We start from the raw sequence: 13372 nt of genomic DNA on the forward strand, positions 1-13372 counted from the left end.
TAATATTAAAAACATATAATAGACTACTTCAGTCTGAAATTTGTGTAAAAGCAAGCAGTAAAGTTAGAATTTTCCCTAAATGTTCCTGATCTCATAAGTTGGTACAATAATAATAATAATAGTGTAAATATATAAACAAACAAACAAATAAATAAATACAAAGTAAATTTAGATAATTGATAGTATTAAAAATAAATGATTTAGTTTTTCTAAGTTCACTCTAGCGGAGTGAAGAGCTACGGCCGTTAGGCTCCTCCCCCGGGCTGTCAATCAAGCTGAACCAAATAAATATTGATCTCCTCTCCCGGCATCGCTTCTGTGAAGTGAAAGTGAGGGCACTTAGGTTCGTTTGCCGTCTAGACGAAGCGTTCGCTGCTTGAATGGACAGGGAAGATTCAGTTGATGGTTTATTAAGACAGAAATTCTTAGAAAACGCATTTATATTCGCGAGGTTCACGTTATTATGGAAATTTTGAAAGAAGCGATGAAGTACAGGACAGAATGGAGCGACCCGGTACACCGATCAAAACTAGTCTTCTCAAGCGATATTTAAAGGATAGTGACTTTTCTGCATTTAGACACTCGGTGTATTTGTATATTTTATGTAGAATGTTATCGTTTTCGTGAAAATTGCAATAAGGTACCGCGCGGTTCCTCATGAATGTTATCCAAGTTTCGGACAAATCAAATCAAGCGTTGCAATAACTATAATCTCACACAAGGATAGTTGTGATATTTTTCTTCCTTTCGTTAAAATCGAATGCAAGAATGGATGCTGGCAGCGAGGTGTCCACTGTTGTTTCTCCTGGTTCCGATGGAAATGCCCCAAAACATCTTTGGAGACAACAGAGCCCGGTTCCTCTTCAGCTCCAGCACGCGCGCAAAAACCACCGGGTGAGACAGAGGGGCTTTTCCGACACTGAGAAGTACCTGAAACCCAGGACCATGGACCGGACTTATGCCGTTGACACCGGTAACCGTCCCGTTTTGAAAAAATCCAGAATGTCATGGCCATCATCCTTTCAGGGTATGAAACGGTAAGAATAATATTTTTTGTAGTTTCCCATAGTAAACAAGGCGGTTGATGCTTGTTTGGGTAAAAATGTGAAGGTGAATACGTTAAACTTTATAACGAGAGAATTATCGTAAAAGTGGGTTCATTTGCATTGAACGTATGCCACGTCCATCAAATAGATCACATGACATCGTAAAATGAGGCGCAAAAACAACCCAATTTTACATAAGATGCTTAGTTTGTAGCTTATAATATTTTTTGCATTTCTGATTTATGATATATATATATATATAAAACATTATGAAAGGCAATTTTCTTTGGTGTTGGCATATTTCTATTGAAACAGGAAGCTCAGATGGGACATATGGAAGGACTTACTGTTTTTTAAGGACTGACACTATTTGTTTGCTATTGGTAGTTGGTGGCAGGTTGTATGTAGAAAACATTGTATTGGACAAAAAAATGTATATGCCCCTGCATGTAATAAAAAAAATGTAAAAATAAGTAATCAATATTTTAGGTCTGTGTTTTTTTCTGACAAAGAAAGGCATTCATACAGTATAATATGAGGAGATGTCTGCTAAAACTGTAGGAATACTTTAAAAATTCAGGACAGATGTCCTTTAAGCTAGCAGACTAAATCAAAATGTTTTTAAAATGTACATACATATAAATGATAAATCCGTCTGAATATAATGTGAAGCTTATTAGAACAGGAGGGGTTTATTGAGGTTCTAATTGACTTTTCTGTTATGGAAGAAACAGGATGATGTACAGTTACAGATGGATTGCAGTAGTAGGCAGTCAGATCCAGATCAGGGTCAGATAAATGAATAAGCAAATGGCCAAGCGAAAAGCTAAATGTGTTATGTTATTCAATCAATATTTCTAATTAACCCAGAGCTTGAGGCGTTGCTTCTCCTGATGAGTTCGTGCATAAGTACATTTCATGTATATTACTCTCTGGAGGACCCTGTGGAGGACTCTGTCCTTCACGGCTCTCCCTAAATTCTGTGCATGAGAAATAAGATTGTTTACACCATCACGGACCAAATTCATTACTAGCTGAACACTAGACATTCACATCGAGTTCCCTGTCGGTCTGATACTTGGCAAGAAGAGACCAACCGTTCAAATCATTCCCTGAAGGAAAGCGGGTGTTTATCAAAGAGTCTTAGTTACGGGCAGCGCCATGCAGAAGCACTTTCATTTGCTAATATAGGACTTAGTCAGATCTTATAACTTTCAGTCACGTAAGGTATTTAAATGTGTTTTGTTGATTTTTTATCTTAATGATGTAATCTCACAACGTTGCATAGCCGTAAATGGAAATCAGTCACCTTGACAGCCATTGTAGTTATCATTATCTTTCCCTTTTTTCTGTCCTTTATTTAATTTCATTGATTTTATGTCAGCCCCTTCCCTCAGAAAGATCTCTCTGGGTGCCTCCTAATCAACTCCCTAGTTCAGTTGTCAGGGCACTAGCCAGAGAGTCAGACATTTTTAATGCACAACTTGTACCGGACAGCATCGGCTGCTTGCCATATTCACTTACTGTAAATGTCATGCTGTGTTCTTAAAGGGGTCATATGGCACAAACACGTATTTTTCTGCGTCTTTGGTGTGTTATAAGTTGCCCATGCATGTATTAGACACGTAAAAAAAGTGTCAGAACAAAAGATGCATTCTATCTAAAAGCAAATGATCACCCAGACCTGCCTGAAACGCCTCGTGTAACCACACCCCCACAAATCTACGTCAGTTCGTGGTATGATTTGACTAAGACCGTCCAAATGTATACGCAAGTCAGTACTGTCAGTACAATTGCTATGGAACCTGATGTTCCAAATATGGTAAGAGGCGTTACATTTTTTCGACCAATCACTACGCACTGGTTAACTGGCCAATCATAGCACACCTCGCTTTTCAGAGCGATGAGCTTTGTTAAAAATCTGCGCATTTCAGAGAGGCGGGGCAAAGAGGAGATACAAACATGCACGGTATGTGGAAAATACAGCGTTTTTTAACCTTAAATAGTGTATATACACATTGCATTACATCTAAAACAAACGATAATATTCGTTTTAGCCGTGTCATATGACTCCTTTAAGTCTCTCAAGTCGCCAGAGGAAGAGCGTACACCGAAATCTGTACTTTAAAAAAGATTTTCTTCCACTCATGTACATTTAAGGGAAATAATCCTGCAAGCTTTTAAATATGAAGGTCTGTTCACACCAAGGATAGTAACTGTAACTGTAAAGTTTGCAGATTCCACACCGCATTTGTAATAAAAACAATACAGATGAACAATATTGTTGTGATGTGATCACTTTGTGATTTATTTAAACTGATGAATGATAAAACATTGACAGCCCATCAAAATCCATTATAATTTAAAGGGCTATAAAATGTGAAGTTATCTTTCTGGTGTGCATGGGCCTTTTGAGTTATTTGAAGAGCTTTTTTTGTGTTCTTTTACTTTGTTTTCTACAATGTTGTTTATAAATAACCAGCTGTACTCTAATGCTCAACGTCCTAAATATTTATAAAGTAAATGAGTCAATGGTGACTCAATGTTTAGTAAAAAGACAGTGGGTGTTTTTTGTAAATAAGTGTCTTTGATTTATGACATAAGTGTTATGTATAAACAAGAATGAGGGGAAAACAAGTGATGTAAATCTAGTTTCTATCATTATGCCAAAAATTGCTTCATAAATCCATTTAAATCCATTTTCTCATTAGTGGAGAGATGAATTTCCTATGAGACTCATGGAGACAATGAAATTCAAGCCTCCCATTTAGACACATTTAAACCACGACTAGACTGCATGACTCATTTTGGAGTGTTATCACAATGTTAATATCTAGGGTCACAGCACCCCTTTACCTGATGTTTTCTGGCTTGACCAAATCAGTGTTTTTAAGATAAGCGACTAAATTTTATACAGTTTTAAAGTTGCCATAACTCAGACAGTTTCTGCATATCTCATGTTAATCTTGAGTCCCTACAGAATTGTATCGCACCCTTCAAATAACCATAGAGTCTTTAGTTTGATCACATTTATAAAAGACAGATACAGTTGTACGATTATTTCAGAAAACATACAATGCGTGTGGGGGGGGGGTACTTTTAGGCGGAACTAAAGCACATGCGCACCCATTGCCAACAAAACACAGACATATGACTCTGTTTCCGCCGTCTATCAGTTTCAAATGATCTATAAATCCAGCGTTATATCCACCGTTTGTATAACATCCACCACTAAACTGCCGTGAACAAACAAACACACACCTCTCACTATCGCAAGAATAACGAGCTGCAGCTGCAGGCCGACAGCGCAGCCAATCTTGATGGTAAGTGGGTCTTGCTCGTAGGTTGACGTGTGGGGGGGCTATTTATTTCGCTGAGAATTGCCTTATAAGGGACTAAGAAAAGTTGTTACAAAACGGATTTACGAACGCTGGGGGAGTGTATCGAGCACAGAAATACTATGTCATAAGTCCAACTAGCTTTTTGACAAGTTGACCATGTCAAGCATGAGAAGACTGCACGTTTAACATTGTAAATAAGTCAGAATGCATGAAACACCGTTGCATGCCCCCTTTAAGCAAATATGTTATCTCCACTTTCCTAAAAAGCACAGGTTATATGACAACATTTGGCTGCATTGACAAAAGCTATAACCTAAAGGATTTTGCATGAGTAAAATCCTTTTATGAGCTTCATTGTGGTGACCTAGAATATTTTCTGTTTTGCTCTATTAAAGCAAGAGTTTACCCACAAACAAAAATCCGGTCAACCGTCATTTCACTCCAAACCCAAGACTTTTTTCTCTGGGAACACAAAAAGGCTTTTAGCTTTTTAATACAATTAAAGTGAATGTTGATCAAGAATCAGATTCCGTCTTTGACATTGACCTGACTTTTATGCTGTTTTATGCTCATCTTTTAGTTTTAAAGGAGTTGAAATATAACATTGGTGGTGTGCTATTGCTTTGACATGTGTGAAGAACTGTGTGACAAGGGTCCCAGTGTAAATTATGACTGAACCTCCCTGCTGATAACCTTCTCTGTGCATTGTGCCAAGGAACTAGGGCAGGCTTGAAAGCATCCAATCTATGGTGGCCGATCCCAGGCATCGGATGCACTGGTCCATGAAACATACCCATGATGTGAGCATGTGTGCTTCACCACTTTGTCTGTGTGAGGGCTACTGTGTTTCTAGAAATGTTTATGCTGTTATTCAGTGATATGTTTTTGTTGCACACTCTGACTTTGTCAAGAAGCATGTGTTTGGATTCCAAAGCAGTCTCAGTTGTTTTACAGTTTCGGCACTCATGCTTACACACACACTTACAGTACATGCTTACACACACACTGCGACAGCCAAATCCCTCAGAGGCCTGATATGCATCACGGCACAGAACCACAGAAGGTTTTTCGTAGTCCAGACACATGAACGCTTTAAATTCAGATCATTCAGGTGCACATGGAGAGCTCACTGTTGAAAAAAAAAGTCCAGGAAGCTGGACGATACATGTTCTAAAATGACTTCAACGCGCAATTGTTGTTTGGTTAAAATGATGCTTCCTTTTAAGTGTTTCGGAGCCAATACATACTGTAACATTTCCAAAGGTTTAAAATATGTAACAAAGCAGATTTAATATAATTGTCATGTCTCACGTAAGCTTCCATCAATAATGATCAATACGGTTCCATTTATGCGCTGGCAGGTTCATTTATTTCAGTTCACATTTGATGGCAGAGGTAACTGATAACGTCTAGAGGCTTTCACCCATGAAGAAGACTGCTGTCTCTCATGAGTGCTTGATTGATGTGCAACAACTCAATGTGAATCAGTGGTCACAATGGATACAGATAAGCTCCTAGCTATGGCGTGGCTTTACATTTGTGAGTACATTGCAAAAAAGAAAAACATGAAAACATGTATCAGAGAATTTTAAAATGCTGGAAATCCCTATCTGTGGATAACTGGAAACATCACCTCACAGGGCTCCAGACTAACTTATTTTACTAGGAGCACTGTAGCCCCGCAATTATTGACATTTGTGCCCAAAATAGCTGTATTACTGACAACTACTTTGATAATAAATAGACATAACTCACAGAAATTACAATGTGCAGTTTTATTTTCATTTCAGAGGGATATGACATTACTCAATACCAGGGTCATATGGAATCTGCAGACTTTTTTGTTAATTCTGTGCTAAAATTTTGGAAAAATCTGCAAGATTCTGTGGAACAGTTTTAAACGCGCTTACATTTGTACAAAAATGTAAATATGTGTTAATGTGTTAAAATAGTTTTAAAATACATCCTGTCTATGCATTTAACTGCAGGTGACAGTGGTTTGGTTCTGCTCATCATTTGAAAAGAGGCAGAGCCTACAGAGAAGCTCTAAGTGCTAAGTAAAGAGACTGAATTCATTTGAACCAACAGAAAATGTGCATGTCATTTTATATGAAATAGTATAGATTTTATCGTTTATAAAACGAAAGGGCTCGTCTTAATACGCTCTTATGATGAATTTATTGTGTATTAAGGACGCTTTTCATCATATTCACAACACAATGTAAAGATAACTTCACATTAGGGCTGTCACAATTATGAAATTTGGCTGACGATTAATTGTCTAATAAATATTGCGATTATGACGATTAATTGTCTGTTTTAGAGCTTTGACTTTTAATTCTCATACATTTTTTATTCAGCTTTGAAACGACCACATTGTTCTGAATATAAAGACTATGTTCTTTTTCTTGGAAATACATAGGAAAAAATTGGGTCATCATACTTAAGGTTTAGGCTTTTACCTGTCAATAATACAACCGCCAAATACAATTAAGTAAATTGATCAGGAGTGAATTGAAGCCATCATTAAAATGCTATCAGTCATAGAAAAGCTTCTAGTCTTTTTTTCTCACTTGCAAGTAGGGATGTAACGATTCACCATGAGCCGGTTGAAAATCGGTTATAATGAGTGACGATTCAAATCGGTTGAGGTGTGAACTGAATCGCAATACATTTTTTGAACAGCAGGGGCCGCTATTTTCACTGCAAACCTAAACGTGGATGCTGATATTTCTTAAATGCAAAAAAATCCAAGAAAAGCACAGACAGTATTAGTTTGTTTATATTAAAGAGACTTTTTCTATTATTAATTTGTTATAAAATCGCAGTTTAGTTTTGTTATATGAAATAAAACATTATTTTATTATGCAAAGAAACGTGAAGCATTTAAGAAATAATGCAAGGGAAGTTGTTCATTTCTAATTTGTTTCAACTCATTTTATAAAAATAAATCGTGAGTAAATCGTGAATAAATCGCATCGTGAGATCAGAATCGTGAATCACATCGCATCGTGAGCTGAGTGAATCGTTACATCCCTACTTGCAAGACTACAATCAAAGTTTACTTCTATGTTAATGAGATTTTGGTAGACTGGTTTTCACACTGAAATAATATTAAATTGTACTGCAGGTTATTTTTATGGTATATGCTTTAGTTTTTTTAAGTGATTGTGTTGTGGTGGTACATTTGACAAGTATTACCAGGCTTTAGTTACAATATATACAATAAAATATGCAGATGCACTACAGCTCCCCCTAGTGTCTTCTATAGAGATGTGCAATAATTGCGATGATCTGAAACCATCGCGATGAGGTCAAACAATCGCGATGAGACGATTATTTAATAATCGTGACAGCCCTACTTCACATAAAAGTTAAAAAGAGCATTCACTTGTCGTTCATTCTTGTTGTGAACGGATTGGAACTGATTCAACGCTGTCTCAAGTAATCAACAGATAAATGGCGTATTCTGAACTCTTCCACGGTTAGTTTCATTTTAAACATCTCAAATATAAAATCGTTCATTCTCTGGCTAAAATAATCCATCACAGCAAACAGCAAATCAAAGTAATGCGCTCACGTTGTGTCTGTGAACTTGTCAATAATTAACTGAGCTGTGACTGACGCAACGACAGCGAGAAACATCAGTCACCCAGCCGAGCATGGCGCGCAGCTCCGGACTCTCCTTCTCACACACATAGGCCTACACTGGTGGGCTCGCGATCTGCTCGTCTTTTCACGGGAGATATAACAACTAGAAAAAAATCCAAATTGTCATGTCGCACATGCGCGAGTACTTGTAAAAAAAACGCTCGCGCTGTCTCAAAATCTGGTCGTGTTGGTGTCAGTCTGGAGCCCTGCCTCAAAAGGCGTCTTCCAGTGTCGCTTGGCTCTGATGTGAATGTGTGGCCTGTTATTTGTTTCAATATAAGGTTGCCATCTGGTATACATAAAAAGTGTGGTGGACATATTGTACCATTTCCTTCTTAGGCAGATGTGCTGTGTTCATAGAAGACGTAAATTAGACAGGTAGCTGACTCCTGAAGCATGTTTCAAATCACGGCTAACCAGTGGATTATATTAGGGGAGATACCCTCTGTAAAAGTAATTTCACCTGTCACTATTGATAAATCAAATATTCCCATAATATTCATGATGGTTTTGCTAAGAATCGTCGTATAATATGTAAAATTCACTAATATTCAGAATATTGTGATGACCTAAATGCATCTGCTTATTAAGTTTCATAAAAGTAATGTTATTAAATTAGCTTCACAATTTGATGTGTGTGAGATAATAGCAAAGACAAATTGTGGTGCTTCCGAAAAAAACCTCTTTTAAAGGGATAGTTTACCCATAAAGGAAAATTCTGTCAACATTTATTGACCATTCTGTCATTTCAAACCTGTATGAACACAAAAGAAGATATTTTGAAGAATGTAGCTAACCGAGCAGTACCCATTGACTTGCATTGGTTTTGTGTCTATATATTATGTAAATTAGTACCGCCATTGTCCGGTTACCAACATTCTTGAAAATATCTTCTTTTGTGTTATAGGTTTGAAATGACCAGATGGTGAGTAAATAATGCCAGAATGTTCATTTTTGGTGAACTATTCCTTTAAGCCAGTACAGCGCTAATTCACAAACATTCCGTTTAATTGTATTTCTGTAGTGCTTTTCACAATTTGAGTTGCAAAGCAACTTTGCAGAAAATTCATTTTAGAACAAAAACTAAAAATTATATGTTAAAAATTGGAAAATACGTGTAAAATTTTCAATGATACCGTGATTATGATGTAGATTTCACATTACAACCTGTAAAAAATTGGACTGTATTCATAGTGATATTAAGAAAGTTTGTCTTAATATACATCAGCAGTCACCCAGTGAGCAAGCCAAAGGCAGTCAAGATAAATATTCATCTGACATCAAATGTCATGAACGTCATCAAAACATTTGTTTTAGAAATATCACCCAGTCCTACCTGTCACCTAAATCCTAACTGACTACCACCAAGAATCAGTAAAGTGTCATATGAATCACCACTTGAAAAAGAATCTGACCCATTTCTCAGATAAAAAGAACCGAATACAGTCAAACATGATGTGATTAGTCACAGAAAAACAGGCACTTCAGGGGGTCTGTAGTCCAGAAAAAAAATTGATGTCAGACATGAAGAGGACTCAAGGGAACTAATGTTGCAGTCGTTTTTTATTACCGTTGTGGTCACTGGTCACCATTCTAAATTTCCTGGAAACTCCTTAAATTTTCTTTACCAATGTTTCTCTTGGGTGCAAGTGCACATAATGATTCTTCTGATTTTCTCAGGTATAAATGTTGTGTAACCGTGCCTCCGTACCACGCAGTCGTGTCTTTTTCTCTCCGAGGATTTGAGTTGGTGTTACACGACACCATTGGAGGATTAGGTCTGGTCTCTTAAGCTCTGATCCTAGGGGTTGTTCTACCTGCAGCTTGTACCTCGCTCGGTTTACTGTGCTGCTTTCCCTGGCAACAATAGAGAGCATACATCATAGCAGCTTAGGACTGGGTGGCGCAATGAAATCCAATATATTTGAGATTTGTTAGATGCTTGTTGTTTGTTTATGTTTGCTGTATGCGTTTTACAAAAGAATAGAAAATTGCCAGGTTGAAGGATCTGAGAAACTTACCGACTTAATACAGGAGACTCAAAGGCATGATTTAAAATGAACGTTGGGATGGAGTTCTGGGGGCAACGGTTGAAACGTAGCTGGGACAATGTATTCACCGAATCTGAATCACTTTGCTGAAGTCTAATGAAACTTGTTTTTCCCAAATTAATATTCATTCAACGACCAGGGAAAGAAAATAGCCCAGAGCCAGAGGTGTAGGACAAAAGGACCTTGATGTCAGAACAAAAGAGCATGATCTTTTGGACCTCACGCACATGCACATTTTCTTGCATGTCTTTTTATTGCCTTGTATAGTTTTTATACTAATATTTTCTGTCCCATGAAACATAACCCTCACGTAAGCTTTTTGCATTTTAATTACATATTTTAATTAAAACATTTATTTTTTACTGTATACATGTATCTCGCAGGGACCACTAACTGGCCCAGGTGAATTTAGGTTTTATCATCCTTGTGAGGGCATTTGATCACAATGTAAGCAAAATCAGCTGCCTTACGCACACACATTTACCTTCACAGTACAATAGAATGAGTGTTTTTTCTCTCACTCTGAGGTAATGTTGTGTGGGATTACAAGGGAACAAGGAAACTGGTTTGTGATTGGTCGCTCGGGTGCGCTCAGCATCAGTGTCTTGAGAGGTCACCCTGGCGAAAAGCAGAATGGAAGGTTATGGAGAAGTGTGACAATATTGGTTGTGGTTTGGCAAGTAAGACGTCACATCTGTGCGGCACATTCACATATTTGTATGATAAGCTGAAATTGGATGTCCTTTCTCTTGCACCCCCATAGAAAAGAAAAATCACTTAAATGTCTCATTTGTTTCTCCTGGACAGTATTAAAGGAATACATTAAAGGAACTCGAACATTAAATGATCTGATCTACGTTGTCCGCATCAATTTCATAACTTTGTACTTTAATGTCAACCAATTAAATGAAACATAACTGAGAACTCCATTAAGTCTCAAGAGCTGTGAAAGAGCAACCCCTGTGCAATAAAATTTTACCTGACACTATTTCATCTGTAAATGTAGTTGTCATCGATTAAGGATACTTCTTAAAAATAGATCTGCATCTCACGTTACCAACATCCTTCCGTTAGGATGTAGGATATGTCTAATGTGCAAAACATTAGAACCTTATCCAGTGTCTCATGCAACTGCATGAGGTATAGCACAGTAAGAATTTTTTTCAGTTTCATCTATGTGCAAATTGTATTTCAATGCTAGAAGCTTTTCCATGTGTTATATATGCACCTTAATGAGACATATTACAACAGCAAATGTGCTTGACAGCCCCTTCCCCACCTTAAAACAAGGTGACTTGGTTGAGATCTCCTATTCAGAATTCACACCTACTGTGAAGGTCAAAAGTGATGTCCGGAGGGTATATATATTTGTACTATATTTCCTGTTAATGACCAATTATAGGTAAAGTGTTACCGATTTATTTAATTAAAAACAAGAAAGTATCGACAAAGTATTAATAACTGATAAAATCGTAGACATTATATGTTTAATTCCTGAGAGTTTTTTTAATATTCATTCTCCGGGGTTTTGACTCAGTAAGCTTTGTGCATGCATTTTGTGTATTTTTTACCAAGTCTCCTTAAATTCTTCCCAAAGCTGAGCTTTAATTTACACTCCAAGCACAACTATGCAATATGAACACAAAATATTTCATACATATATATATATATATATATATATTTGTATTGTTGGACATCACTTTTGGCCAGTACTGTGTTTGTAGATTAGTGGTCCACATCAGCAGTTTCCTGCCAGTATGATATTCTGTCAATACCTGAGTCATGGTATAGTAATATTATGATTTTTGTTGCAATCTTTTCCTTGTTTTTCCTTAATCTTTATAGGATTTCATTGTAAAGGCTCTAGACTTTAGCTACAAAGTATATCTGTGTTTTCCTCATTATGATGGCCTTTTGGTTTTATGGTTCTCTAGGTACATGTAGAAGATGCCTCATGATAAATCTCTTTTTAATGTGTGGGTATTTCAGTCGTAAATTCATGCTGCCAAGCCATGTTACAGTTAGCTTTGAAGTATTTCATTTTAGGGTTAAATTAACTAACTCCTCTTACAATCTTTAGACAATTTTTTTACATTCTGTACTACTAATATACATTCCATGCAAAAATGATATACAAAGCACCTACTACTACTATGAATAGAAATATCCGCTTACAAATGTAAAAAGCTTTTGTTAAAGGCCCAGTGTATGAAATTGAGCGGCATCTAGTGGTGACGTTGTGAGTTGCAACCAGTGTCTCAATCCACCCCTCCCTTTCAAAGCACTACGGTGGCTGACACAACTAAGATGTTGTCACATTTAAGCTTCTTTGCTGAAGGAGATAAGGTATTTACGAAACACGCGCTGTTGAGCAGTTTGTCCGTTTAGGGCTACTGTAGAAACAACATGGCGAATTCTGTGTAAAGGGACCCGCGGTGTATGTAGATAGAAATTGCTCATTCCAAGTAGGGTTGGGCGATGTCTGCCATATATGTCGTCTTCTTTAAACGAGCTGTGACATTATAAAGTGAGGCGCGTCTTCTATATACAACGCAAGCTGGGCAGTTATAAAGTCAGGCGCGTGTCATCTGTACAGCTTGAGCTTTGCAGTTATAAACTCAGGCGCGTCTTCCTTATACAACACGAGCTTTGCAGACACATCTTTATACAGTTATAACGTCATGCAGGTCTGCGCAAGCTTATACAGCATGAGCTCAGTTACGTCTGATCTGTACAGCACAAGCTTATTTGCCCCTTTAGCATTTTTCATATTTGTTTACAACGAGATTTGCTGCACAGAGCAGTGAGAGTCACATGACCAAAGTGAAACATTTGTCGGAAACAGATTTGTCACAATGTCAGCCATCAGCATAGAATGATGGCTAATTCTAAGGTAGTAAAAACATAACTCTTCATTATGTAAGGTCTTTATACACCTCTGAAGACATAGTTATATTATATTGCATGTCTATCAATAGATCCTCCGAAAAATTACACGCATCACCTTTAAGTTTCATCGATGTACATCATGATGACCCTGCCTGTAAAAATCCAGCTAAAAATCCAGTTTTCCACAAAATCATCCCACATAATGTAAATTATATTAGGCTATATAAGCCATGTCAAAGATTGAAATAACAGTGAAATTAATAATTGAAATCAAACTGACTGTTATCTCAGAATCAAATTACAAAACTTTCGCCTGCCTGGTTTGCACAGACTGGGTCACATATTGAGAAAATTGTAATAATAACCCTATGCATTATTAGACCATGTATTTTGT

The 13372-nt window shown here is 37.1% G+C and overlaps 1 protein-coding gene across 1 annotated transcript in view; it reads left to right on the top strand.

Annotated features, from left to right (window-relative positions):
- The first annotated feature begins 364 nt into the window (after window positions 1-364).
- pde4d (phosphodiesterase 4D, cAMP-specific) overlaps window positions 365-13372 on the top strand; it is a 108793-nt gene continuing 95785 nt past the window's right edge. The window contains exon 1 of the mRNA XM_057356208.1: window positions 365-1037. Within this exon, the coding sequence (XP_057212191.1) occupies window positions 769-1037 (269 nt within the window). The 5' untranslated portion in view covers window positions 365-768. The remainder of the gene's footprint in view (window positions 1038-13372) is intronic.

Source organism: Triplophysa rosa, linkage group LG17 (assembly GCF_024868665.1).
Source record: "Triplophysa rosa linkage group LG17, Trosa_1v2, whole genome shotgun sequence".
Classification (NCBI taxonomy): domain Eukaryota; kingdom Metazoa; phylum Chordata; class Actinopteri; order Cypriniformes; family Nemacheilidae; genus Triplophysa; species Triplophysa rosa.